Source organism: Prionailurus viverrinus, chromosome E3 (genome assembly GCF_022837055.1).
Source record: "Prionailurus viverrinus isolate Anna chromosome E3, UM_Priviv_1.0, whole genome shotgun sequence".
NCBI classification, from domain to species: domain Eukaryota; kingdom Metazoa; phylum Chordata; class Mammalia; order Carnivora; family Felidae; genus Prionailurus; species Prionailurus viverrinus.
This window is the reverse complement of record NC_062576.1, coordinates 32,582,153-32,607,874: the sequence shown is the minus strand read 5'-3', so window position 1 is coordinate 32,607,874 and position 25,722 is coordinate 32,582,153. Positions and strand designations below refer to the sequence as shown.

At 52.6% G+C, this 25,722-nt stretch overlaps 1 protein-coding gene across 1 annotated transcript in view; it reads right to left on the bottom strand.

Annotated features, from left to right (window-relative positions):
- Nucleotides 1-530: 530 nt before the first annotated feature.
- LOC125154044 (uncharacterized) overlaps nucleotides 531-25,722 on the bottom strand; it is a 137,628-nt gene continuing 112,436 nt past the window's right edge. Inside the window, exons 54-68 of the mRNA XM_047837710.1 lie at nucleotides 24,722-24,886; nucleotides 21,882-22,050; nucleotides 21,329-21,513; nucleotides 21,010-21,102; nucleotides 20,629-20,833; nucleotides 19,411-19,550; nucleotides 19,232-19,329; nucleotides 16,077-16,258; nucleotides 14,455-14,660; nucleotides 14,139-14,316; nucleotides 13,675-13,784; nucleotides 13,372-13,485; nucleotides 13,071-13,212; nucleotides 3,968-4,051; nucleotides 531-681 (exon numbers count right to left, since the gene is read on the bottom strand). Coding sequence (XP_047693666.1) covers nucleotides 665-681; nucleotides 3,968-4,051; nucleotides 13,071-13,212; nucleotides 13,372-13,485; nucleotides 13,675-13,784; nucleotides 14,139-14,316; nucleotides 14,455-14,660; nucleotides 16,077-16,258; nucleotides 19,232-19,329; nucleotides 19,411-19,550; nucleotides 20,629-20,833; nucleotides 21,010-21,102; nucleotides 21,329-21,513; nucleotides 21,882-22,050; nucleotides 24,722-24,886 — 2,088 coding nt within the window. The 3' untranslated portion in view covers nucleotides 531-664. The remainder of the gene's footprint in view (nucleotides 682-3,967; nucleotides 4,052-13,070; nucleotides 13,213-13,371; nucleotides 13,486-13,674; nucleotides 13,785-14,138; nucleotides 14,317-14,454; nucleotides 14,661-16,076; nucleotides 16,259-19,231; nucleotides 19,330-19,410; nucleotides 19,551-20,628; nucleotides 20,834-21,009; nucleotides 21,103-21,328; nucleotides 21,514-21,881; nucleotides 22,051-24,721; nucleotides 24,887-25,722) is intronic.

Sequence of the window (25,722 nt, the reverse complement as noted above, 5' to 3'; positions counted from 1 at the left end):
GATCGTGCCAGATTTATTTTTCAGTCAAAAATTCAAGGGACAGATCAGCCTTCCCAAAGGTCAACAGCTTTGAAGGCTGTATCCTTGGGGCCTGGGTGCCCCTCGCACATGTCTGTGGAAACCAGTCCCCCAAAAAGGGAGGCCTTCTCAAGTGTCCCCTGAAACATTCAGTTCCAGATTCAGGATCTACCCCAAAGAGGGACACTCTCCCCCCAGGCTTGCGATGAAGGGATTTGGGACCATCTGTATACCTCAAGGAGCCTCATGCTTGTCCCAAAGTAGGAAGACCCCAGGGCAGCCCTGGGCTCACACGGTGGAGGCCTCAGACCAAGCAACAAAGCAAGTGAAAAAAGAACTTGGGCAACAACAGTGGCTGGAATGGACCCCCCGCCCCGGCCCCCCAGGGGTGGGACAGGGGCTCAGGCTGTCTTCTAGAAGGCCGTGCAGGTATCAAGGAAGGTAGAGAACTGTCCAGACCAATTGTAAACTTTATTGTCCCTGGAAGGATTCTGAAATCATGGACAACGAGCCCCCCTTGGCTGTATCTGGACCAGTGTGATCTCTGTGCCTCCTGGCATTTCGTTGTGATGGTTCTGTTCAGCCAAGAATCTTGGCCAAGATGAGGGGGTGACGGGTGTGAAACCTTTGGCAGCCTAGTGTTGGCTTAGGCAAACTCTCCAACTGTAAAGAGAAAAGGAGGCTGTTCTGTGGGCCCAGAGGACAAGGGGCCCCTTCTGTTGCCTGGAGTCATGCTGGAGCCCCTGTCACAGGCCCAGAGTGGCCTTCTTTAAAAGGACATCTCACCCCTTTGGAGAAGAGCACCAGGTATGGTTAGGTGATCTCCTGCGCCTGTGTGACAGACAACCAAGACCTGGTCACCCCACCCCCACCCCAAAGTTCCCAGCCAAGAGGGGGAGGGCTGAACCCCAGTACCCTAGGCTTTGGGAGCACAGGGGATGCACCTAAAACGCAAAGGGGGAGCAAGGGGAAGTTCAAGGGGTGATACCCGAGCTGACTCCCGGGTAGAGCGGTTTCTAGGTCACGAAAGCAGCAGGGGCCTTTGGATGGTTCCAGAATATTTGGTGACCTCGGGGTGACTTCCCTCTGCTTGCAGAGAAATGCAGCCTCACCCCTTGAATCTCCGGCTCCCACCAAAGAGCGGGTGTCTTCAACTTAGGAGTGACAGACACGCAGCGCCCTCTCGAGGCAAGTGGCCATTAGCAGGTGCGTTTTAAGTGTTTCTTGCGGATCTCTTGTATTTCATTTCTTTTCGTGGTCTGAGCAGGATGGGGTTGTGGATACAGCACGCAGTAGAGGCAGAAACAATGTATCTTTAGCAGGCTGCTGGCTTCAAAGGGCTTCTGATGTGTCCCCACCCACTGTGATGTTGAAAGCCTGGATGGCCGACACCTCAAAGTGTCCGCTTCAGGGAAGGTCCCGCCTATCCGCCGTTTGTTGAATTTTTTAAAAACACCAACATTAAAGAATTCTATTAAATGCCTTTTCAGTCCTCTATTTAGATTACATTTTTGGTTCTGTTCCAAATAGGATATACTTTGAATACTTTCTAGTTTCCTGCCAAAGCATGCAGTCTGTGTCACATAAACCCACGGCAATTCATGTGGGTTCGTGGCTGCTGGCTTTTAGAAGTTTATCTCCTTAAGTGTGTTCTTTTTTGTCCTTTGTTGCTTCATTTATTTTGAGGGAGAGAGAAAGAGAGAGAGAGAGCGCATGCACACTCAGACAAGTGTCGGAGGGGCAGAGACAGAGGGAGAGAGAGAATCCCAAGCAGGCTCCGTGCTGTCAGCACAGAGCCCGACGTGGGGCTTGATCTCACGAACCCTGAGGTCACGACCTGAGCCAAAATTGAAGAGTTGGGTGCTTAACCGACTGAGCCACTCACACTCCCCAAGTGTGTGTGTGTGTGTGTTTTATTGTTGTTGTTGTTTTTATAATTGCGGTGCTTATAAGTACACTGTTTATTGTTGTGTCACCGTGTCTAGCATGGAGTAGGTGCTTAGGAAATGTTCTTGAATTAGGAAATTCTTAATCACCACGTACAAGCACACAGTGAAGCCCTGTTAGGTACATTCACCTTGTTGTGTGGCCATCACCACCCTCCACTTCCAGGATTTTTTCTTACTGCGAAACTGCAGCTCTGTCCCCATTAGACGGTGCCCCACTCCGCCTCCCAGCAGCCCGTGGCAACCACGCTTCGACTTTGTCCCTGTGCTTTGGACTATGTTAGGTGTTTCCTAGAAGTGGAATCGCACGACCTTGGTCTCTCTGTGACTGCCTTCTTACACTAAGCCTCACGGCCTCCAGGTTCAAGTGTAGGGGGTGGCAGAATTTCCTTCCTTTGTAAGGACAGCGGATCACCCTTTTCTCATCCGCTCATCTGTCCGTGGACATCTGGGTTGTTTCTACCTTCCGGCTACTGTGAATGAAGCTGCTGTGAATAACGGACGTACCGACAGCTGTAGGAGTCCCCACTTGCAATTCTTTGGGGTGTATACCCCAGGAGTATCATCATGTGGTGATGCTATGTTTCATTTTCTGAGGAACCACCATCATGCTTTCCCTAGTGGCTGTGTCACTTTGGCATTTCTCCCAACTGTGCATGAGGGTTCCAGTGTCTCTCCGCATCCTCGCTAACACTTATTTTCTGTGTTTTTTTTTTTTTTTTTCTAATAGTAGCCATCCGAATGGGTGTCAGGTGATAGGTCATTCTGCTTTTGACTCCCATTTCCCTGAAGACGAGTAACATTGTGTATCTTCTCACATGCTTGTTGGCCGTCTGGGTGTCTTCTTTGGAGAAATGTCTGTTCAGGTCCCTTGACCATTTTTTAATGTTTTGTAATTTACTTTTAGTGATCTCTACACCCAGGTGGGGCTCAAACTCACAACCCCAAGATCAAGAGTGGCATGCCCTACCGACTGAGCCAAACGGGTCCCCCTCCTTTGATCCTTTTTAAATTTTTTTAAAATGTTTTTATTTATCTTAGAGACAGAGCATGAGCAGGGGAGGCGCAGAGAGAGAGGGAGACACAGGATCCAAAACAGGATCCGAGCTGTCAGCACAGAGCCCGATGTAGGGCTCCAGCCCACGAGCCCTGAAATCATGACCTGAGCTGAAGTCGGATGCCTAACTCACTGAGCCACCCAGGCGCCCTGGACCATTTTTAAATCAAGTTGTTTTGTTGGTGGTGAGTTTGCAGGAGTTCTTTATATATTCGGGATAGTCACCCCTTATCAGGCAAAATTTGCAAATATTTCCTCCCATTCCATAGGTTGCCTTTATATTCTGCTGATGGTGTCCTTTAGTGCACAAAAGTTTTTAATTTTGATGAAGCCCGATTTGCCTGCTGTCTTTAATTGCATGTGCCTTTGGTGTCCTATTCAAGAAATCTGACGAACCCAATGTTGAGAAGCTTTCCCCCTGTTTTTTGAGGGTTTTCTGGTTTCAATTTTTATGTTTAGCCTTTTGATCCATTTTGAGCTAATGTCTGTATCTGGTATAAGGTAAGGGTCCACCTTCATCCTTTGGGATGCAGACAGCCCTTTCTGCCATTTCCCCTCCCACAATTTGATGTAAAGTCAGTACTTTGTCTGCTGAATGGTCTGGACCCTGTTGTAAAAAGGCCTTTGACCACCTATACAAGGGTTTACTTCTGGGCTCTTTATTCAATTACATTGCATTGTATATCTATCTTTGTGTTAACATCATACTGGGTTGTTTTTTTTGTTTTTTTGTTTGGTTTGTTTTTGAGAGAAAGAGAATGAGCAGGGGAGGGGCAGAGAGAGAGGGGGACAGAAGCAGGCTCCTGGCTGATAGCAGCAAACCCGATGTGGGGCTTGAACTCACAAACCATGAGACCATGACCTGAGCTGAAGTGGACGCTCAACCGATTAATACCACACTGTTGTGATTACTGTAGATTTGTTTTCAAACCCGGAAGTGCAAGACCTTTAACTTGGCTCTTTGTCAAGATTGCTTTGGCTATTTGGGGGCCCTTGAGATTCCGTATGAACTTTAGGATGGACTTCTTTTCTGTTAAAAAAAAAAAAAAAGGCATTGCGATTTTGATGGGGTTCCTTTAAATCTGTAGATCACTGAGTAGTATCTTAATGTTATTATGCTTAATGTTATTAAGTATTCCAACCCACTAACATGGGATATTTGGCCATTTATTTGTATCTTCTTCAATTTCTTTCAGTGATGTTTTATAGTTTTCAGTGTACAGGTCTTTCAGCTCCTTGGTTGAGTTTATTCCTAAGTATTTGATTTTTTTTTCATACTATTGTAAATGGAATTATTTTTTAAATTTCCTTTTCTTAATATCCTTTTGTTTAGTGTATAGAAACATAACTGATTGTTTTGTATTGATTTTGTATTCTGCCACTTGGCCAAGTTTATTAGTTCTAATAGCGACTGTATGTGTGTGTGTGCCATCTACAGGGTTTTCTCCAGGTACATAGGATATATGTATAGATAGGTGTGTGTATATAATATATATTATATATATATATATATATATATATATATATATATATATGGTCATTTTGTCTGAGGACAGAGATGGTTTCTTCCTTTCCAATTTGGATGTCTTTTATTTCTTTTTCTTGCCTAATTGCTCTGGCTAGCACTTCTATTACTGCATTAAATAGAAGAGGCCAATATAGACATCGATGTCTTATCCTTGCTTTCAGAAGAGAAGTTTTTAGTCTTTCACCATTGAATATGTTATCTATGGGGGCACTTGGGTGGCTCAGTTGGTGGGCTTCCAATTTTGGCTCAGGTTGTGATCTTGCAGTTTGTGGGTTTGAGCCCCACATTGGGACCTCTGATGTCGGTGCAGAGGCTGCTTTGGATCCTCTGTCTCCCTGTCTCTCCCCTGCTCACAGTCTCCCTCTCTCTCAAATAGAAACATTAAAAAAAAAAAATGTAATCTATGGGCTTTTCATGTATACCCTTTATTAGTTGAAGTAGTTTCCTTTTAGTCTGTTTGTTGTTTTTGTCGTGAAAGGATATTAAATTTTTGTTCAAATGTTTTCTCTATATCAGCTGAGATGATCATGTGGTTTCTGTCCTTCATTCTGTTACTGTGGTGTATTAAATTGAATAATTTTTCTGTGTTGAACCTTTCTTGTATTTCAGGAATAAATCCCACTTGGTTGGGTGTATAGTCCTTTCGATACACTCTTGAATTCTGTTTGGTAGTATTTTTATTTATTTATTTATTTATTTATTTATTTTTGAGGATTTTGCATTTATATTCATCAGGGATATTGGTCTGTCACTTATTTTTTTTTAATTTTTTAAATATTTATTTTGAGAGAGAGGGAGACTCCAAATCTGAACTGCAGGCTCTGAGCTGTCATCAAGTAGCCCATCATGGGGTTCAAATTCACAAACCGTGAGATCATGACCTGAGCAGAAGTTGGACACTTAACCCAGTTGAGCCACCCAGACACCCCTGTAGTTTGTTTCTTGCAGTGTCTTTATCTGGCTTTGGTGTAGAAGTAATGCTGACCTCATAGAATGGATGTGGAGATGTTCCCCCTTCAATTTTTGGAGAGCTTGCGGAGGACTGTTTTTAATTCTTTAAATGTTTGGTAGAATTCACCAGTGAAGCCTTCTGGTCCTGGGCCTTTTTTTCTTTCTTTGTGAGGAGGTTTTTGATTACTATTTCAATATTCTTGCTAGTTATAGGTCTGTTCAGACTTTTTTTTAATTTGTCTTAATGCTTTTTTATTTTTGAGACAGAGACAGATCATGATCAGGGGAGGGGCAGACAGAGAGGGAGACACAGAATCAGAAGCAGGCTCCAGGCTCTGAGCTGTCAGCACGGAGCCAGATGCTGGGCTCAAACTCACAAACCATGAGATCATGACCTGAGCTAAAGTTGGATGCTTAACCAACTGAGCCACTCAGGCTCCCGGTCTGTTCAGATTTCTATTCCTTCATGACTCAATCTTGGCAAACCATATACTTCGAGGAATTTATTCATCTTTGTTGTCCAGTTTGTCATACGATTGTTCATATTCCTAAAATCCCTTTGATTTTTGTAAAAACTGGTTGCAATGTTCTGTATTTCATTTCTGATTTTAGTTGAGTACTTTTTTTTTTTTTTTTTTTTTTTGTTAGCCAATCTGGCTTATGTGTTGTCAGTTTTGTTGATCTTTAAAAAATGTTTTGTTACATTAATTTTCTCTGTATTCTCTGTTTCGTTTATCTCTGTTCTAACATTTGTGATTTCCTACTGTTAGTTTTGGGTTCAGTTTATTTTATTTCTTTATTTTTACTTCCTTAATGTATAAAGTTAGTTGTTGATTTAGCATCTTTTTTCATTTAAGCATTTACAGGAAAAGAGTAAGTTAGTTGTTGATTTACCATCTTTTTTCATTTAAGCATTTACAGGAAAAGAATGTACATTTTCTTTTTGGCACTGCTTTCTCTAAATCTGATGGTTTTGGTGTGTTTTATTTTACTTTTCACTTGTCTCAAGAGATTTGCTAATTTGCGGCACCTGGGTGGCTCAGTCATTTAAGCATCTGACTTTGGCTCATGTTAGGAGCTTGCCATTCGTGGGTTTAAGCCTCACATCAAGCTCTGCACAGGCTCTCTCTCCCTTTCTCTCTGCCTGTGTCCTGCTCTCTCTCAAAATAAATAAAAAGTAAAAATATATTTGCTAATTTGCCTTGCGGTTTCTTTGACCCATTGTTTCACAGTGTGTTGTTGAATTTTGCACAATTTTTGATTTTTCCTATTTTCCACCTATTTTTAGTTGTGCTTCTTAGGAATTTGTTTTCACTGTGATTGGTAAAAGATATATTGTGTGGTTTCAGTTTTCAAAACTGTATTAACACTGCACGTATTTTGTGGCTTAACTGACGGTCTATTCTGGAGAATGCTCTCTGTGTTCCATGTGTGTTCCAATGTTCTATGTGTGAGTTGAAAGTGGGTGGATGGGGGAGGGTTGAAGGACTCTTAAGAGTGGCTGTTTTCTCCCTTCACTTCTGTCCATGTTTGCTTCAGATTTTTAGAAGCTCTGATGTCTGGTGCATATATACTTGTAATTGTTAGATCCTCTTGGTGAATTATGCGTCGATAAAAGGATTAATGGCCTCTCCTATCTCTTGCAACAGCTTTTTTTTTTCCCCCTTAAATTCTACTTGTCTGATACCTGCATAGCCATCCCTGCTCTATTTTGGTCATTATTTATATAGACTATCTTTTTCTATTCTTTGGCTTTCAACCTATGGGTGTCCTGAAATCTAGAGTGACTGGCTGGCAGATGGCGTAAAGTCAATTACTGGATTTTTCAGCTCCAGAATTTGGTTCCTTATTACAATTTGTCTTTGTCAACATTCTCCTTTTGCTTAGTTGTTGTTTTCGTAATTCCGTTTAGTCATCTGCTCCTCTTTTCCTCAGCTGACAGCAGATCCAGGACTGTTGTTTTCAAGTCTGAGGCCAGTTTTTCTTGAGAGTTGGTTTCTGGAGGTTGACGGTATTCCTGTGAATGGGCCCTGCCTCCCCGTTTCTTTGTGTGTCTCGTCATCTTTCGTTGAAACTGGGCATTTGAAAAGGCGTCCGCCTCTCCCAGTCTTTGCAGACTGTCCCTGGGCCCGGGGAAGACCTTCACGAACCAGCCGGATAGAAAGGCTCAGGGTTCTCTCAAACATTTTTAGGGGGGGCTTTATCTTCTCTGGGCCTGTGGGTATTTTAAGTTCCCATCCCCAATATACGCAGCTGCCTTTAAAGGTCTAAATTTCCCCAGCAGCCTCCCCCCTGCTTCTTCTCAGGGGTCTAGATACATTGAATTCCTCTGCCGTAATCTGGCCCCTGGCCACCCGCCGGTCTGTGGACTCTCACATACGCACCCGTGACTGCTCTCAGCAACCTCAACCCCACACCCAGACTCTGCCATTACGGTCATCAGCACTCTGAGCCAGAAGAGACCGAAGCCTGTGCCTCTGGCGGCCCCCAGGCAAGTCAGAACGTTGTCACCAAGTTCCACACTTTCTCTTGCATCCTGAGGGATGAATTGGTTGGCTTTACTTGAAACCTTACTGTGACAGGCAAGCAAAAACACCATGCATGGGATTCCCTACGGTTCTGAGTGGAGCTTTTTCTTGCTCAGGCACTCCTGTGGTTGCTGCTGCTTCTAGAGTTCCCACAAAGCTACTTGGGGTCATTTTATTACACGTTTGGTGTTCTCCTGGGGGACTGAAGGTCTTGGCTTCCTGGCCTGCCGTCTTGCCAGTGTGCCGTCTGTTTTCCTCTGCATTCTTTTTTAATTTTTTTATTTTTAAAAATTTACATCCAAATTAGCGTATAGTGCAACAATGATTTCAGGAGTAGATTCCTTAGTGCCCCTTACCCATTTAGCCCAGCCCCCCTCCCACAGCCCCTCCAGTAACCCTCTGTTTGTTCTCCATGTTTAAGAGTCTCGTGTTTTGTCCCCGTCCCTGTTTTTATATTATTGTTTCCCTTCCCTTATGTTCATCTGCTTTGTCCCTTAAAGTCCTCATATGAGTGAAGTCATATGGTATTTGTCTTTCTCTAATTTCCCTTAGCATAGTACCCTCCAGTTCCATCCACGTAGTTGCAAATGGCAAGATTTTACACTTTTTGATTGCCGAATAATACTCTGTTGTACGTATATACCACATTTGCTTTATCCATCCATCCATCCATCGGTGGACATTTGGGGTCTCTCCATCCCTTGGCTATTGTGGATAGTGCTGCTATAAACATGGGGGTGCACGTGTCCCTTCGAAACAGCACACCTGTATCCTGTGGATAAATGCCTAGTAGTGCCATTGCTGGGTGGTAGGGTAGTTCTGTTTTTAGCGTTTTGAGGACCCTCCATACTGTTTTCTGGCGTGGCTGCACCAGCTTGTATTCTTACCAGCAGTGCAAAAGAGATCCTCTTTCTCCGCATCCTCGCCAACATCTCTTGTTGCCTGAGTTGTTGATGTGAGCCCTTCTGACAGGTGTGAGGTGGTATCTCATTGTGGTTTTGATTTGCATTTGCCTGAGGATGAGTGATGTTAAAGAATTTTTCATGTGTCGGTTGGCCATCTGGATGTCTTCCTTGGAGAAGTGTCTATTCATGTCTTTTGCTCATTTCTTCACTGGATTATTTGTTTTTTGGGCATTGACTTTGATAAGTTCTTAATAGATATTGCATACTAACTCCTTTATCTGATATGTCATTTGCACATATCTTCTCCCATTCCGTCGGTTGCCTTTTAGTTTTGCTGTTTCCTTAGCTGTGCAGAAGTTTTTATTTTGATGAGGTCCCAGTAGTTCATTTTTGCTTTTGTTTCCCTTGCCTCTGGAGATGTGTTGAGTAAGAAGTTGCTGCGGCCAACATCAAAGAGGTTTTGGCCTGCTTTCTCCTTGAGGATTTTGATGCCTTCCTGTCTTACATTGAGGTCTTTCATCCATTTTGAGTTCATTTTTGTGTACAGTGTAAGAAAGTGGTCCAGGTTCATTCTTCTACATGTCACTGTCCAGTTTTCCCAGCACCACATGCTGGAGAGACTGTCTTTATTCCACTGGATATTCTTTCCTGCTTTCTCAAAGATGCGTAGGCCATACGTTTGTGGGTCCATTTCTGGGTTCTCTTTTCTGTTCCGTTGATCTGAGTGTCTGTTCTTGGGCCGTGTTTTCCTCTGCATTTTGATCAGGATGTTTCCAGGGGTGCCTAGGTAGCCCAGTCGGGTGAGCGTCTGACTTCTGATTGTGGCTCAGGTCACGATCCCAGAGTCATGAAATCGAGCCCTGCATCAGGCTCTGTGCTGAGGGTGGCATCTGCTTGGGATTCTCTCTCTGTGAAACATTAAAAAAGATGTTTCCAATGCATTATTAGGTATCTCACTAGAAGAGTCCTGAATTACCTAAATTTCTTTAGTACATTATTCTTAAAGACCATCCTTGGATTCCAGAGATTGTTTAGTTTATTAATACATTAGTAACCTCTATATTCAAGTGTGAAGTTGGTCTTTTCTTTTTCTTCCTGTATTGTCCTTGTCCTTGCCGTGTGTTCATATCTTACTACTTCATTAACATGAGTTGGGGATAGAAAGGTTTCCTTTTCCTATTCTGGAAGTGTTACAGTAAATTATTTCAACTTGCCTCTAACATGATCTGGGCTTGGTGTGTACCATTTAAAAGGTTTTGTTTTGAGCTAATGACAGATTTTCAGAAGAAGGTTCAAAGATAGGGCCGGGAGGTCCCGTGTATCTTACATTCGGCTTCTTCCAGTGGCCACATCTTCGGTAATGAGAGCACAATATCCAAACCCAGACATTGACAGTGGTCGAAGGCATGTATCTAGTTCGGACATCTCCTTGAAGCTGTAGGTTTGTGTTACCACCACCACCACCAAAATACACAACTGTTCGACCACCAGAAACACCTCCCTTGGGCTACCTCTCCTTCCTCCATCGTCCCAGACCCAGACAGCAGCTGAGTTGTTCTTCATCTTTATAACTGGTCATTTTGAGAATGTTAGGTAAATAAAATCATATGGCGCTTGACCTTAGGAGTTTGGCGTTTTTTTCCCCACTCAGCATAATGCTTTTGAGATTCATCCAAGTTGTTATCTGTATCAGTAGGGTGTTCCTTTTTATTGCTGAATATATCCCATGGTAGGGACATACCCACATTTGTTTAGCTGTGCACCAAAGGTAGGCACTTTGGGCTGTTTCAAGGTTTGGGCTCTTACAGATAATAGTGCTATGAATAATCATGTCCAGGCTTCTGTGTGAAACACAGGTTTTCATTTCTCTGGGATAAATACCCAGGAATGCAATTGCTGGATTATATTTTAAGTGTGTTCTTAGCTTTTTCTCCAGGGTGGCTGTACCATTGTATATTTCCCCACCAGCAATAGATGAGGGAATGAGTTTCTCTACATTTTTGCCAGGCTTTGGTGTTGCTGTTTTTTTCTAAACTGTTCTAGTAAGTATGTAGTGTTCTCATTTCCCTAATGACTAATACTGCTGAACACCTTTTTTTCCTGGGCCGGTTTGCCGCCTATATGTCCTCTTAGGTGAAATGTCTTCATGTGATCATTTTCTACTTAGATTTTTTTTTTTTTTACTGTTAAATTTGAGTTTATATATTCTAGATAGAAGTCCTTTGTCAGATAAGTGGTTTGTAAACATTTTGTCCTGTATGAACGAGGTCTATTTTTTTCTTTTGTGAATCAGGCTTTTGGTGTCCTAATAAGTCAGCTTTGCCTGCTGTCTTTTAGACAACATTATAGTCTATAGATTCAGTTGATTTAATAGCTATGAGATTCTTCAGGTTAAAAAATCAATTTGTATTCAAGCTAGGTCTTGAAAGTTATCAGCAATCTGTCCAGAGTTGTTGAATGACCTTTCAGTCTCTCCTCGATCTGTGGTTTTGACTTCTCGGTCATTCCTAGTTACTGTCTTTTTTCCCCTCTGGATCCCTTCTATTGTTCATCTCTTCCTGTTTGATTAAATTCCTCCCTTCTGCTTTCCCTGGTTTCTACAAAGGGTCAGCCAACGCTTTCTGTAAAGAATCAAACAGTAAATATTGTAGACTCTGCAGCCAGATCTGCAGCCTGTGTTGCAAATACACAGCCACGGATGGAGTGTGAACAAATGTGTGTGGCTTGCTCTGTTCCTTTAGTGACTGTCTCCCAGTGGGAAAGATATTTTCAGACAGGTCAGTGCTAATAATGTTTCATTTTTAACCTCGTATCATAGTTGACCTGGATATAAAATCTAACTCAGCATTTACTCTCTTAATTTAAGAGACTGGACTCTTGCTGGTGGGAGATTGGTTGTCTACCTGTTCCTTGAAAGATGACCTCTTACCCAAGCTGAAATGTCTTAATAGACATTTATGGTCAGTATTTGGGCGGCCTTGTGCTTCCTGAATCTGAGGCATCACACTCTCAAACCTCTTTGTGTTCTCATTCTGAAATTTCTGTTAGCACCTCACTTCACCCTCTGTTTTATATTTTCCAGTTAATTTTTTTTCTTCTGTCAAATGTGTTATGTTCCAAATTTCAGGAAATATTTATTAATTCTGGAAATTACTTTTGGAATCCCACTTACCATTTTCAGTTTCTTCCATGTATTCCATCTTCTCAAATGCTAGCATCTGAAGGTCTTAGTGAGTGGCAAAGAGTCTCTGTTTTGACCATATTCTACCCTGGGGCCTCAAAAGTCTCAGCAAGGAGGCCCTGGCTTCTGGGGACTCCACCTCTCCATGAGCCAGGTTTAGCAAGAATTCTGGTAAGTCGGTTTAGCCTGCATGACTGGTTACCTCGACATCCGACAGGGTTCCTCTCATCAGTCTGGCCTGCCTCCAACAAGAATCCTGCCAGCTTGATTGAGCAAGAACTCGCCTATCTCTCACGGTTCATCTTGGTAATTTTCCATCCACAGACCCCAACCCTGCTCAGCACTCAGTCCCCAGTTCTCCCTGTTGAGTTGCGCCCCATCTCTCACCCCTATGGCCAAACCCCATTGCAGTGGTTCCCGCACCACTGTGATAGTCCCCCCAAATACAGCCCACCTTAGACCTCTTTTACAAGCATCAGGAATAATTTTCCCTTTAACAGGGATTCTACTCCCCATGTTTGGTGCAGTTGCTGACTTTCAACCCTACATAGTGGACTTCAGCCACAGGAATCAGAGTGAAGGATAATATTGGTTGACCGAGGGCTTTCCAGACAAAGGAAAGTGTGTCCCTTAAAATCCCTGACGAGCAGATCTGTGGTTATAAATTTTCGGAAGCTGAGTTTATAGTTGTCTGACCTCCCAGAGCTATTAGCTCCTGTGCCAGAGGTCCCCGGATTTTCAAGACCTGGCTTGGACAGGGGGAGTCTTTGGGCTTCTTTTTCTAAGTAACCCTTTGCCCATAACTCAGAGTCAAAACAGAGCTCACTGTAAGAAGATGGAGTGCCTGTCCACCCCAAGGGAGCTAAGCAAAAGGAAGGAACTGGTTTTCCCTCTGGGAGGGAAGACACAGGTCAATGGGGCAGGAGTCAGACTCACTGCTGGCTGGGGCAGCTTACCACACTGTGGAGGAGGGTCCAGGGGCACGAAACCCCGGGCACACAGGTGGATGTAGGCAGCAGCCAGGTTGCAGGCAGGAAAGAGCTCCTGGGTGCCACAGGTGTCCTGGGTGCACAGGCTGAGAAATGGGGTGGGGTCCACCTGAAAGCCAGCCATCAGAGTTAGGGTCCTTGCCCACTGCACCCTTGGGAGGAGCACCAAGGAAGGGCAGAGGCTGGATCAGGGCAGGGGAGTTCTTTTGCCTTCTGGTCTACCCGCTGCAGGGCTTCCCCTGGGGTCCAGACCCAGCCTCACACTCACCACACTGAAGCAGTTCCCGAGGCAGGAACGGGGGTCCTGGAAGAAGGCCCGGCAGGTGGGGCTCTGTCGGGGGCACTCGTGAGTTTTCTCCACGGCCCTACAGTCGCCACCCAGCTGGTGAGACAAACCCAAGACTCAGGCCTCCCCCCTGGACCTCTCTTCTCCCGGGCATCTAAAACAGGTGCATCAGCTTCCGGAGCGGGTGGCTACCCCCTGGGTCTGAGCAGTTGTCTGCAGAGTTTGCATGCAGGGGGCCAAGCTCTGCCCACAGCCACGGAACCCTGGTGAGGCCCAGCCGCTCACCTGCCAGGCAAGGCCGAGCTCCTCCAGGCTGTGGGCCAGGGTGCCGTCTGGCAGCATCAGCTCGTTGGCCGCCTCGTTGTCATTAGTGCCCAGGAGCCCGGCAGACACGCCTATGGGAAAAGGGGACGTGGGCAAGCCTAGCCAGGGTTCCCAGGGGGGCTGGACCCTCCACCCCTGACTCCCATGCCCCACCCTGGCTCTGACCCTTCACCAGAGGGAGAGGAGAAAGGAAAGGGAGGGAGGGAAGCCCTCGTGTGCCGAGCCACCGCAACAGCTCCTCTCGTGGCTGCTCAGGTTGGGAGCCCCCCACGAAGCAGCAGCGGGAGGGGGTCCCGGGGAACCTGGCCCCCAGCCTCTCAAGGACAGCGAGTGCACCCCTGGCCAGGGATTGGCCGCCCTCGGACGCCTGCTGTGGTCTGCCGACCCCACAGGCCTGGAGGCCCCCAGCTGGGGCCCAGACCCACCGTGGAGCCAGAGGCCCAGAGTGACGCTGCAGAGGCCAGCCCGAATGTCACAGGTGATTGAGACGCCATCCTCACTGGCCAGCTTGACCCTGGGCACATCCCTCCTCGTCGCGGCAGGGGGCAGATCTCGGTGTGGACAGCTCTGCCTGGGCTCGGAGGACTCGTACAGCCTGTAGGTCTGGGGCCCAGACACGGGCTGAGGGGGACAGGCCCACGGGGCACCGGGTGGGAAGGGGCACAGGTGTGTGGATGGGACGGCCGGCAGGAGACTGTCCTCCCCCTGGGCCCCTGCTCCTCCCACGCTCGCACGGCTCACCTTCAAGCGGGGGTAGAACACCAGGGAAGTGTGGTTCAGCTGCACGGACACAGATGTGAGCCCTGAACTGGCCCGATTCAGCGTCAACGAGAACGTGTTGTGAGCAAAATCCTTGGCCAGCAGCAGGCTCCCACAGTGGACATCCAGGCTCCATACCTGGCCATCGAAGGTCACCACGTGCCTGGCCCCGGCCACCACAGCATGGTCTGGGAGGAAGAGGTCGCCAGATAGGTGAGGATGGCCAGTTCGGGCCGGTGTCCTCTGGGGCAGCTCACGTACGGAGAAAGCGGTCTGTCCCCAGCTCTTCTTCCCAGCCCGCCACCCCGAAGTGAGCCATCTGCAGCCCAGTCAGCAGTAAAAAGAAACAAAGGACTGACACGTGCACGAGCCTTGTAAAGCGGGGGCCGGGAGGTGATGGCTGAGAGATGGCAGGTGGGGTCGTTTGAGGGAATGAAAATGTTCTAAAATCGACTGTGGGGACAGATGTGTATCCCTATGAATATACTCAAAGCCCCAGAATCATATGCTTTGGTAAGTGAATTGTGTGTCCCTGAAGCTACTGTAAAACAGACATTAAAAAAACGACACACACACACACACACACACACACACACACACACACACACGACTGTGGCCAAAGGTCCGTCCAACACAAGGCAGGTACCACGGGGCCTGGCTCCGCCCTCTTCAAAGGCGGCTGATGGGGGGGGGGCGGGGACGGCCTGACCCATCCACCCTGAACCGCCCTGGGGCAGGGGCCTGGGCGTGGCAGCTGCTGGCTCACCCGGCCGCACAAGGAGGGGACAAAAGCCCCGAAAGCAGCTCTCCGAGCTAAAGGTCACAGGCCAGCCCAAGGTCACACACAGGTGGAGCTCAGACCCAGAGGCTCCTCCCTCACCTCTGCCTTGCAGAGGAAGCACCCCTGCACCCAGGAAGGCGAGCCCCCGGCACCCCCCCCCCCCCCAACCTGTGTGGTGGCAAGAACCTGTACCGATATCCCAGTCCCGCCAGGCCCCGGGTGCCACGCCTGCCGGTGGACTTCAGATCTGCCCCAGCACCAAGGAATTGTGCACCCAAAGGGCACCCGGGCCTGTGACCCACAGGAGGGAGCGAAGCTGTCACCGCCCCTTGGCAGACGGAGGGAGAAACCAAGTCCCAGAGAGGCGGGGAGACCGGCCGGGGCCACACGGGGGCACGAGCCGGATGCAAACCCTCCAGGGGCCCCGAGCCCTCTCAACCACATCCGATGCCGGCACCGCCCACGACTGCAGGCGCTGTCTGACCCAGTCTGGACTCAATTAGCCGCCTTCCGATTCCAACTGGAGGTCTGCCTTCTGCGGCTCCAGCCCAGTGCAGTGGGAGGGAGCTGGCCTCGAGCCCCAAGCCACTTGGCCCACTTGCACCTTGGGTCCAGGCTCGGGCTTTCAAACTCTGGCTAGAAGCCCGGCTCTGCAGCCCAGCTCGAGGCCAGGATGACCTCGGGAAGCGCAGGAACCTCCGGGCCCAGCAGTACCAAGCTATGGCTCCTCTCACCCCGGCCCCGTGTCTGCACCTGCAGGGTCCGGCCCCTGCACCCCAAGGGGCGCGGGGCTGAGCGGGGAGGAGGGGGGCGCGAGACTCACACTCATGGGGGCTCTGCAGCAGGCGGTGTTTGAGCCGGTAGTACGCGGCCAGCACGTTGGTCCCGTACAGCTCGCGGAAGGGCAGCACCAGTTTCTCCACCAGGTAGCCGGTCACCCGGGCCACAGCCAGGGGCTCGTCCCCTGCAGGCAACAGTGGCAGCGTCACCAGCAACGAGCAGTTCCTGGAAAGAGCACGGGGGAGGTGGGAGACCCCAGCCGGACGGATGGGCCTTTGCTTCTGGAAGGAGGTGGAGGTGGAGGTGGGCGGGACAGGCTCGGGAGAGACACGATGGCTTCACCGGAAGGACGTACGTGGACTTGGGTCAGGTGGGGGCACCTCTGTGTGAACCCCGAGGGATGGATGGGCCCACCACTGGGGCCCCGCAAGGTGGGGGGGCAGAGGCAGCAAGAGCACTGGAGAAGCAGGGGATCAGAGCCCTGGGGACTGTGGGAATTACACAGGAAAGGGCAGACCCTGAAACTGTCTCAGGATGGAAAAGGGGGTCGGGTCGACCTTGTGGGGTCTGAAGGAGCACAGAGGTCTCATCGCACTGGGGCTAGACGTGGACAAGGACAACTTCACACCCTCCACTGCGGGTGCAGGACTTTTTCCTCCCCCACGGGGCCCAGGGGACCTGAGGCAGGGAGCAGCCTCAAAGGCCTTCTACCCCCGAAGTCCTTTTTACAGCACAAGCACCCAGGGGTGACCCGTTGCCAGGACCTCCCCAGACAGCCCCTTCCCTGTGCAAACAACCCCAACTGGGGACATCGTTCCTCCCGCGACCTGACACCCTCCCTGGGTTGCAGCTTCCGTCCGCCAGCTTGCATTGCAACCACACTGACAGCCAGGGCAGTGGGAGCATCATGCGTTCCCAGGAGGGGAAACCGAGGCACAAAGCAGTGACTGATCCAGCGCTGCCCAAGTTAGAGGTGCGTTCAAGTCCAAGCATTCCCCTGGTCCGGATGCTCTGTGTGGCCGCTGGCCCTAGGAGAAGGGCGCCACTGCCACCCTAAACACCCCCCTACAGATGGGCCCCCCCACCCCCGGCCTGTGAGGGGAAGGGACGCACACGCCGGGCCTCTGCTGCTGCTCCCGGGCTCGGTCCCTCTCTGATGATTCCCAAACTTGGATGCACGACACAGGCCATCAGCTGCCTGCTGGACACCTCCAGCTGGGAGTCCCCACGGGGTCTCAAGCTCAACACGTCCAGAATGGCCCCCTATCCCCACTCTGGTGGAGTACACTGAACAGAGGCCCCCAAAGACATCCAAGTGCCCGAGACCTAGGACTGCAGTAACTTATGTGGCCGAACACAGTTTGCAGGTGTGACAGGGTTAAGGATTATCCAGGGGAGCCGAGGACCATGACAGAACCACAAAAATGGAGGCCTGGGGCTCAGAAGCAGGAGCTACAAGGACAAAGGTCAGAAAGCAGGAGGGAGGGGCGGTGAGCCACACAGTGCAGGGGCCTCCAGCTGCTGGAGGAGGTCAAGGACACGGGGGCTCCACGGGGGGAACCGGCAGGGTCAGCATATTCTGACTGTGGGTTAAACTGATTCCGGGCTTCAGACTTCCAGAACTGTACAAGCATAAATCCATGTGGTTCTATTTATTTTGGGGGAGAGCGTAAGCAGGGGAGGGGCACACAGAGGGGGGCAGAGGCTCTGAGCTGACAGCAGGAAGCCCGACGCGGGGCTCGGACTCACAAACTGCAAGATGGGCTGAGGCCATGAAGTCAGACGCTCAACTGACTGAGCCACCCAGGTGCCCCAAAGCTGTGTTGTCTCAAGCCACCCAATTGGTGGGCAACAGGAAACGAAAAAAGCCCCGATGGGCTTTCCACCGCTCATGCCCCATTGCTCCATAAACGGACTCTCCATCTTGCCAAACCAAGGCCAAAACCCTCAGCACTGTTCCACCCCGGATGCAATCTCATCCTCCAATCTACAGACCTGACCTTAACCCACATCCAGACTCTGACACATCCCAGCCCTCCACGGCTACCACTGCTCAGCGGAGCCACCGTCCTGTCTCGCCTGGGCAGCCACCAAGAAACAACCACTTTTTTTCTCTTTTTTAAGTAGGCCTCACGAACAGCACGGAGCCTCACGCGGGACTTGAACTCACAATCCTGAGATCAAGAGTCGGATGCTCAACCGACTGAGTCCCCCCAGGTGCCCTTAAGTGACGACTCTTTACTGGGCTCCCCACCTGTATCCACACCACTCCCCTGCCCCCATATCTTTAGTCTCAACACCAGGACCACAGGGATCTTTCGAAAGGGGATACAGATCATGTCTTTCCTCAGCTCAAAATCTTCTGTGCGTTCCCATCTCAGAGGAGACGCCCAAGTCCTCACAAAGGCCCCAGGCTTCCTGGGTCCCTGTCACCTCTCGGGCTCTTACACCCTGTACTCCAGCCTGGCTTCCTCCATATTCCTCCAACAGGCAGGGCACATTCCCACCCCCGGGCCTTTGCACTGACTGTGCCCTCTGCCTGGAACTCTTCCCATGATGTCCATGGCTCACCACCCCAGCTCCTTCCAGCCCTTGTCCAAATGCTACCTTCTCCTTGAAGCAGACCATGGCTGCACCACTTCAAATGCACCCCCAACCCACTTGTCAAGCCTTTTTATTTCCCCCCGCCTCTAGCATTTACCACCTAACACACCAAATCAGAGGCTGGGAAACCATGGGTCAGGGGTCAGATCCAGTCTGTGTCCCGTTTCTGAACAGCCTGCAAGCTAACAAGGGCTTTTAGGTTTTAAAGGATTCTTGAAACACAAAACAAAGACTAAGCAAGAGACCATCTGGCCCACGAAGCCTGAACACTTCACTCCAGGGCCCTTTAGAGGAAAGGTTTGCTGACCCCTGGTGTAGATAACCTAGTTATATGTTCAGTCTAGCGCCCCGGGGTAGACTGTGGAGGGATCGGGGTCGTTCACTAGAACGCAGCACCTAGAACAGCTCCTGCTCAGAGAAAGCGTTCCTGAAACATCTATGGAATGAAGAAGCAGCCCATCTCCTCATCTGTAAAACCGGGACCGCAAACGTGTCCCTGGGAGGGTTGTCCTGAGGGAAAAACGAGACCCGGGGAGTTTCAGCCCAGTGTCCAGCCCGGGGCAGGAAGGCAGGGACGGACAGACGCCCAGGTACCTGGCCGAGAAGCTGTACACATCCAGCAAAGGCTTGCAGAGCCTCCTCAGAGCCTGTGACAAAGTGGCTTCGGCCCAAGACAGCATCTGGCGTGTGGCCTGCAGGGGGGCGGGCGGCGAGAGCCATCAGGGTTCCCGCCACCTAGCAGGGCCGCCTCCCACCCCCTCGCCCCGCCTCACCAGCTCCAAGGCGGCCCCGATGGGCCTGGGCCCAAGGGCCCGCAACCACCGCATGGCGGACTCGGCCCGCTCCTGCCACACCTCGTCCAGGGGCCGGAGCGTGACCTCCAGGTAAGCCTCCTTCAGCGTGGCCAGGGGCCCTGCAACAGGCAGCCAGCGCCCACTGTGAGGCCCCCGGAGTCCCGACGGCAGGCGAGATGCCATTGCCCGCACCCAGACCCAGGCCTGCAGGAAATATGGCCTGTTCCAGCAAACTAGGTGATGGCACCAGGGACCCCGGACAAGAGCCGGCTTAGCGGGCCTGAGACTTCCCCTCTGAGAGTCCCGTTCACAAGGTCAGCCCCTGGCAGGCACCTGGGATCCCAGATTTTAGGGAGGTGCCATCACCCCCAGAACCGGGAAGAGGGCCTCGTGCTGTGCCCCAGCTGTGCACACAAGTGGCTCGTGCTGAATATCCCTTTGCTTCTCCCAGCCCCAAAGCGGGGTAAGTGCCAGAGAAGGTTACCCACGTGACCAGCCCCCAAAGAAAACCCTGGGTACGAGGTCTCCAACGAGCTCTCCTGATGGACGATGTTAGACACATGTCAGCCCAGCTCGAAGTTGACGGAATTAAGGGTGGCCCAGGTGACCTCCTGGGGAGAAGATTCTGGAAGCTTGTGCCTCGTTGCCCCTCCCCCCACACACACACTGGGTCTTGGCCCCTGCACCTCTTCCTCCATCTTGCTCTGCATGCTTTCGCTGTAACCACATGCTGAGAACTGAGGCCTAGCGAGCCACCGAACCTGGGGGTGGCCGTGGGGATTCTGACGCAGAGACATAAGCGGGGTGGGAGAGAAGGCCAGCTATGAGCCCCGATGCTTCCCGACGAGGGGCCAGAGGTTCCCCGCATCAACCCGGAGGGTGATCGGGGCAGCGGCTGCTTAGTAACTGGGAAGGAACCCTCAACCACACAGCCCCGCAGGCACTTATCACAGAACAGGAACCGGCTCTGGAAGCATACAGCCGTGGGCCACCTAGAAACAAAGCTGCGTATTCCAAAGAAATCAGCGGGGATGGGAGACACGGGGGCAGCGGTCCCCTAAAGAAATCGGGCATAAGGGCTATTAGCGTGGAGACCTACAGCACGGAGGCCGCACCCGGGCAACGTGAAGGCCGCAGGTCCCGGAGACCGAGCAGGCCGGGAGGGCTCCGGGGTCAGGCCCCCCCCCCTGCACTCACGTTCCACCTCCTTCCGCAGCTGCTCCAGCCCCGCCTGCAGCCTCTCCAGGTAGAGCGGCAAGTGGTGCGTCAGCGCCTGCCGGGCCCGGCTCTGGCCCCACAGGGCAGCCACGGCCCGGCCACCTGCCCGCACGGCTCCCAGCCCCACACGTGACAACTGTAGGAGGGGGCCCGCCACACCGTCCAGGGGGCCCGCCGGCTGCACCTGCGTGGGGAAATTGGGGCAGGATCAGGGCAAGGGTCTGGGGCACGCGGCACTCCAGGAGATTCTCACGTCTGGTGAGCAGAGGGCAGGGGATGGGCGCCGGGGGGAGAGGGGTGGCTGTCTCCGCACAGAGCCTCCTGTTCTCCGTGTCCCCGACACCCCAGCAGTCTACCCACCAGGCGCCGGAACGTTTCCACGTAGGCGTCCAAGCCTCGCATCCTCTTCTCCAGCTGGGCTTGCACTTGGGACCCAATAGCTGCCACACTAGGCTGCGGGCACAGAGGGACGGGCTGGGGGCTCCAGGGGGCTCCGCAGGACAGGGGCGCGTAGGAGGTTCTCAGGGCCTGTGACGGGGCCCCAGGATGCATCCACACACTACGGGGCCTCCTCTGACTTCCTCGGCACTGTTGGGCCCTTTCAGGGTCCAGGGGCTCTGTATCCTCGGTCCCAGAGACAACAGCATCCCTCACGCCCCCCGCCGCCCAGCCGTCTCACCTCCACACGGCCCAGCAGGGTCCCCGGGCAGCCGTGCGCCTCCAGGTGGACACTCTGGTTGGCAGCCTGCAGGGTCAGGCGTCCCAGTGGCTGGACGGGCCGCCCGCTGTCCTGGAGCAGCACCTCGGCCTCAGCCATCCGCCCGTGGGCACACGCCCGCAGCACCACGCTCTCCTGTCGGCTCCCTGGAGCCGGGAAGGGGCCTGCTGTTGCTCCCCAGGACTCACCCGGTGGCCACCCTGCTGTCCACTCCACCTCCCCACAGCCTTCTGGAGCTTTCCGTCACCCACAGGCCCTAGAGTTCCCGGTCCTCCCGAGGCCTGGTCTCTTTCTCATCCCCCAGCCCATACCCACCTGGGTCCTGCCCATCTGGACCCTTCTCCCAGCCCCTCCTGACATCATACAGGTGGCCACAGGAAGCTCATCGTCACCTCCCGGGGGGGGGGGGGTGCCACAAAGTCCTAACGGGGTTTCCTTGACTCCTGAGCTCTCACCACCCCAATCTCAATGCTCTCGGGGGCTGACCTGACAGATACTCTCAGCCTCTACTCACCTTCCTCATGGGCCACAGAGGCCTGGAGGCAGCCCCGGGCCCAGGACACCGACAAACTCGCTTTCGCGTTGCCATCGTCCACGGTTCCCTCCAGCTGGACCACACACCGAGAAGCCGGGGCGGAAACCCGGCCCCGGAGGCCGAGCCGCTGAGCCTCGGGGCTGAGGATCTGGGGGCGGGAAGGCACAGAGCAGCGTGCAGCCCGGCCCCGGCCCCTGGCTCTTGCCAGCCCCGGGCCTAGGGAGGGCAAAGACAGTGGCCACCCCTGCCCCACACCTCCAGGGATATTGGGACCCCCACGTACATCCCCCCCCCCCCCCCCCACGAGGTTCCCAATCCCTACCGAGTGCAGAAAGTACCTATTCAACCCATATCTGGGACCTAACAGGCCAGGGGCACCCGCCATCCCCGAGGCTTACAAATTCCCGGTGCCAGGCCTCACCCCAGAGATGCTACCCTAACTGACCCGGGTGGCCCGGGGCTTGGCATTTTGGACATTCCTGGATGTTTCCACCTGCAGGCCATGTTTTCCAAAATTGCCTGAGAACCACGCAAGTGTCTCCACAAGATCAAGGAGACGTTGTGGGGAGCCCGTGGCACAAGATGAAGTCACTGACCGTGTATCCCGACCCTTGGAGACACCAAGTCTTGAGGGAGGGGGATTCGGGACAGGTGAGTTTTGAATGGGCAGGGGGTGGGGGGTGGCAACATCAGGCAAGGCCTCTGAGGCCCTCAGACCAGGAGGACAGCCGCAGGGGGGAGGCCGGTTAGGAGTAGGGGAGGCACCTCTGGCCTGGACGTGGCTGCCCTGTGTTCTAGTCGAGACCCTGCCTCCGGCAAGCCACACATCCCTGAGGGTGGTGCCTCGGTGTCAGAATCTGTAAAATGATGTAGGACGGGGGCTCTCTCGACTTAGTGGGAACAGCAATTACTCTGTGTAGGTGGGTTCAGGAGGTGTGTTCCTGGCTGAGTCGTGTTCCTCAAAAAGACGGGTGCAAGGTCTCACCCCGTGGATGTGCGATCATTTGGAAATCGGGTCTCCGCAGATGTGCTAAAGTAAGACGAGGTTGTGCTGCATTAAGTCGGGCCCTGAACCCAACGACTGAGGTCCTGAGAAGACAGCCGTGTGAAGAGACAGAGCCTGGAGTGACCCAGCCGTGAGGCAGGAATGCCAAGGACTGCCAGAAGCCGCCAGAAACCTCCAGAAGCTGGAAGAGGCCAGGAGGGGTAGTTCCCTGGAGCTTCTGGTGGGGGCAAGGCCTTGTGGATGCCTTCATTTTAGACTTCTCGCTTCTAGAACCGTGAGAGAAACCATTTCTGTTGTGTTCGGTCACCGAGCTGGGGGTAAGCTGTCGGGAAGGCCGAGGAATCAGGGGCTCACTAACGGGCAGGTTCCAGAGAATCTGTCCCTGAGGATTCCAAGCGGGTAGGGCAGAGCCCAGAATCCTGACGAGGTTTCAGAGTGCACGAGGGAGCTGGGCGGGGGGGGGGCGGGAAATCTGCAGACCGTACTTGGGGCCTCTGTCCCAGATGGCCTCCTGCCGAGCTCCACCCTGCCACTGTCCCTGTCGCTGTCACTGGCTGGTGAGGGCCCCTCCGATGCTGCCGGGGTGAGTACCCGACCTCCTCAATCTGTCCCCCCTCTGCACAGGGGCCTCCGTGTTGGCATGAGAACCAAACAAGGCTGGAAAAGGCTTCTACCCACCCCATGGACCCCCAGATGGGGCGAGTGGCTCACTCCCCGACCTCCAGCTGTGAGAGGCAGGCCTTGGAGCACCGGGATTACAGACACGGGAGCAGCCAGGGGCCTGGCTGGGGAGCAGGGAAACAAGGAGTCAGCTCGGACAACCTCAGTAAGCAAAGCTCTCCTGAACCAGCCGCGCGGCTGTGTGTGGGCACAGAGGCCAAGCGAGCTCCACAAGCAGAAATGCCTTCCTCGATCGGCTCCAGATGCCGGAAGGAAACACCCATCTCACGAGCACCTACTGGGCGTGCGCACTGTGCACCCCACTCGGCAGAGGGGGTGGGATTTGCTCCCAGTGGGCAGAGGAGGCAACGAGGTCAGAAGAAGGAAGGTCACGGAGTCGAGTTCGCTCAGCCAGGGAGACGCAGAGGCGGGCAGCTGGCAGCAGGGACTGAGCACCTACTGTGTGCCTTTGCTAAGCGGGCAGAGGGAGGGGGTGCCCGCAACCCGACCAACTACTCTGTGATGTGTGTCTGGCTCCCCGCTTACAGACGAGGAGACAGGGCTCAGAGAGGTCCCCTCCCGAGACCGCTCAGCCTGTGGGGGCACAGCGGGCATCGGCCACACCTCCGCTCCTTCCTCCCTTCCCGTGTCGCTGGCCGAAGGAGGGCAAGGACGCTGGGCCGATGTAACAATCGCTGGTACTTAGCGACTGCTTCCTTCCAGGTGCTGCGCTAAGTGATCTACACGTATTAACGTTTCCAGTCCTTGCAGCGTTAACCCCATGGGAGGCAGGGTAGGGGCAATTATTACTCTCTACTTTACAGGGGGGAGACTGAGGCACAGACGGGGAGCAAGTTGTGAGGAAAGGGGTAGGCTGGGATTCAAACCCAGACAGTCCAGCCACTGCCTCTGAGTTACAGCGAGGGCCAGATGCCAGGGCAAGGGAGGAGCCGCTTTGTCCCAGGGCTGGGGACAGGCTGGAGGGCCCCACCCCCCAGCGAAGCTCTGGTCCCCACCAGGGTGTCAGCCTGCAGTTCCGAGAGTGGCCACTAGGTGGCAGGGCCGGCGGAGCAGTGGTGGCCAGCCAGAGAGGGATAAAGAGCACCCTCCTCCCCCCACCGCGGGGCCGGCCAGCCCTGACCTGGCCACCCACCTCCAGCTCCCCGGAGAAGTCTGGTGTCCGAGGCCTGCTGTGGTTGCGCAGGGTCAGGCTGAGGTGTAGGCCATGGTCTGGGTCCGGGGCAAGGCCCAGCCGACAGTGGGAACGAAGCAGGAGCTCACCGTGGCCCAGGGTGTGCTCCCCAGAGACCGAGAGAGCCTGGGACGAGAGGGTGGGTGTTAGCGGTCGGGGGGCACAAGGGCAGCAGTCTCCTCTCCCCACCAAGCCCTGGTCCAGATGACCAGGGCTGTCGCAGTAGCCTATTGGGTCTCCCTTCCTCCAGTTCAGCGCCAGCCCCCAGTCCCTCCTCCACTTGACAGCCAGACCTCCCTATAAAAATGCAAATCAGTCACTACCCCCTTGCTCACAACTCTCTGCCTTCCCACTGTCCTGAGAAGAAAAGCTGGTCTCCTGGGCCTGACCCATGGGTCAGCATTATCTTCTTAACCTCACCTCCTTGCTAAGGGCTGCCCATGTTCCTCAAATACCCTAAGCATATCTGGCCACAGGGCCTTTGCACTAGCGGTTCCCTGTACAGAGTTTGCTTGTCAATGAGGCCCCTCTGCAATCCCGTGTCCTCTCTCCCTGCTTCCTTCCTTCAGAGCGTTCATCATGCCTGAGTACTTATCATGCCTCTTGTTTAACTTTTTCCACCCAGGGGCGTGTGAGCTCCAGCGGATAGGGCATCTGGTCTGCCCCTTTCACCACCCTTGTCCCTGCACCTAGAACAGGGCTTTGAGTAAGTGAACCCCACAATGCTCTGAATGAATGGATGAGTGGGGTTGGGAAACTGGCTCAAGGGCCAAATTTGGCCTGCCCGGCAAGTCACCGGCACATTTCGGTAACCTCTTTTTCAGATTACCAGTACGTCCCCACCCCTACTCTGCCCTGAGGAGAGGCTGTTCCCAGAATCCCTGTCACCCCTCAGGCAGGAGGTCTGTGTCACTGGACAACTGAGCTGACCTAGTTCCTGCTCCCCCTGACTTCATCTAAAC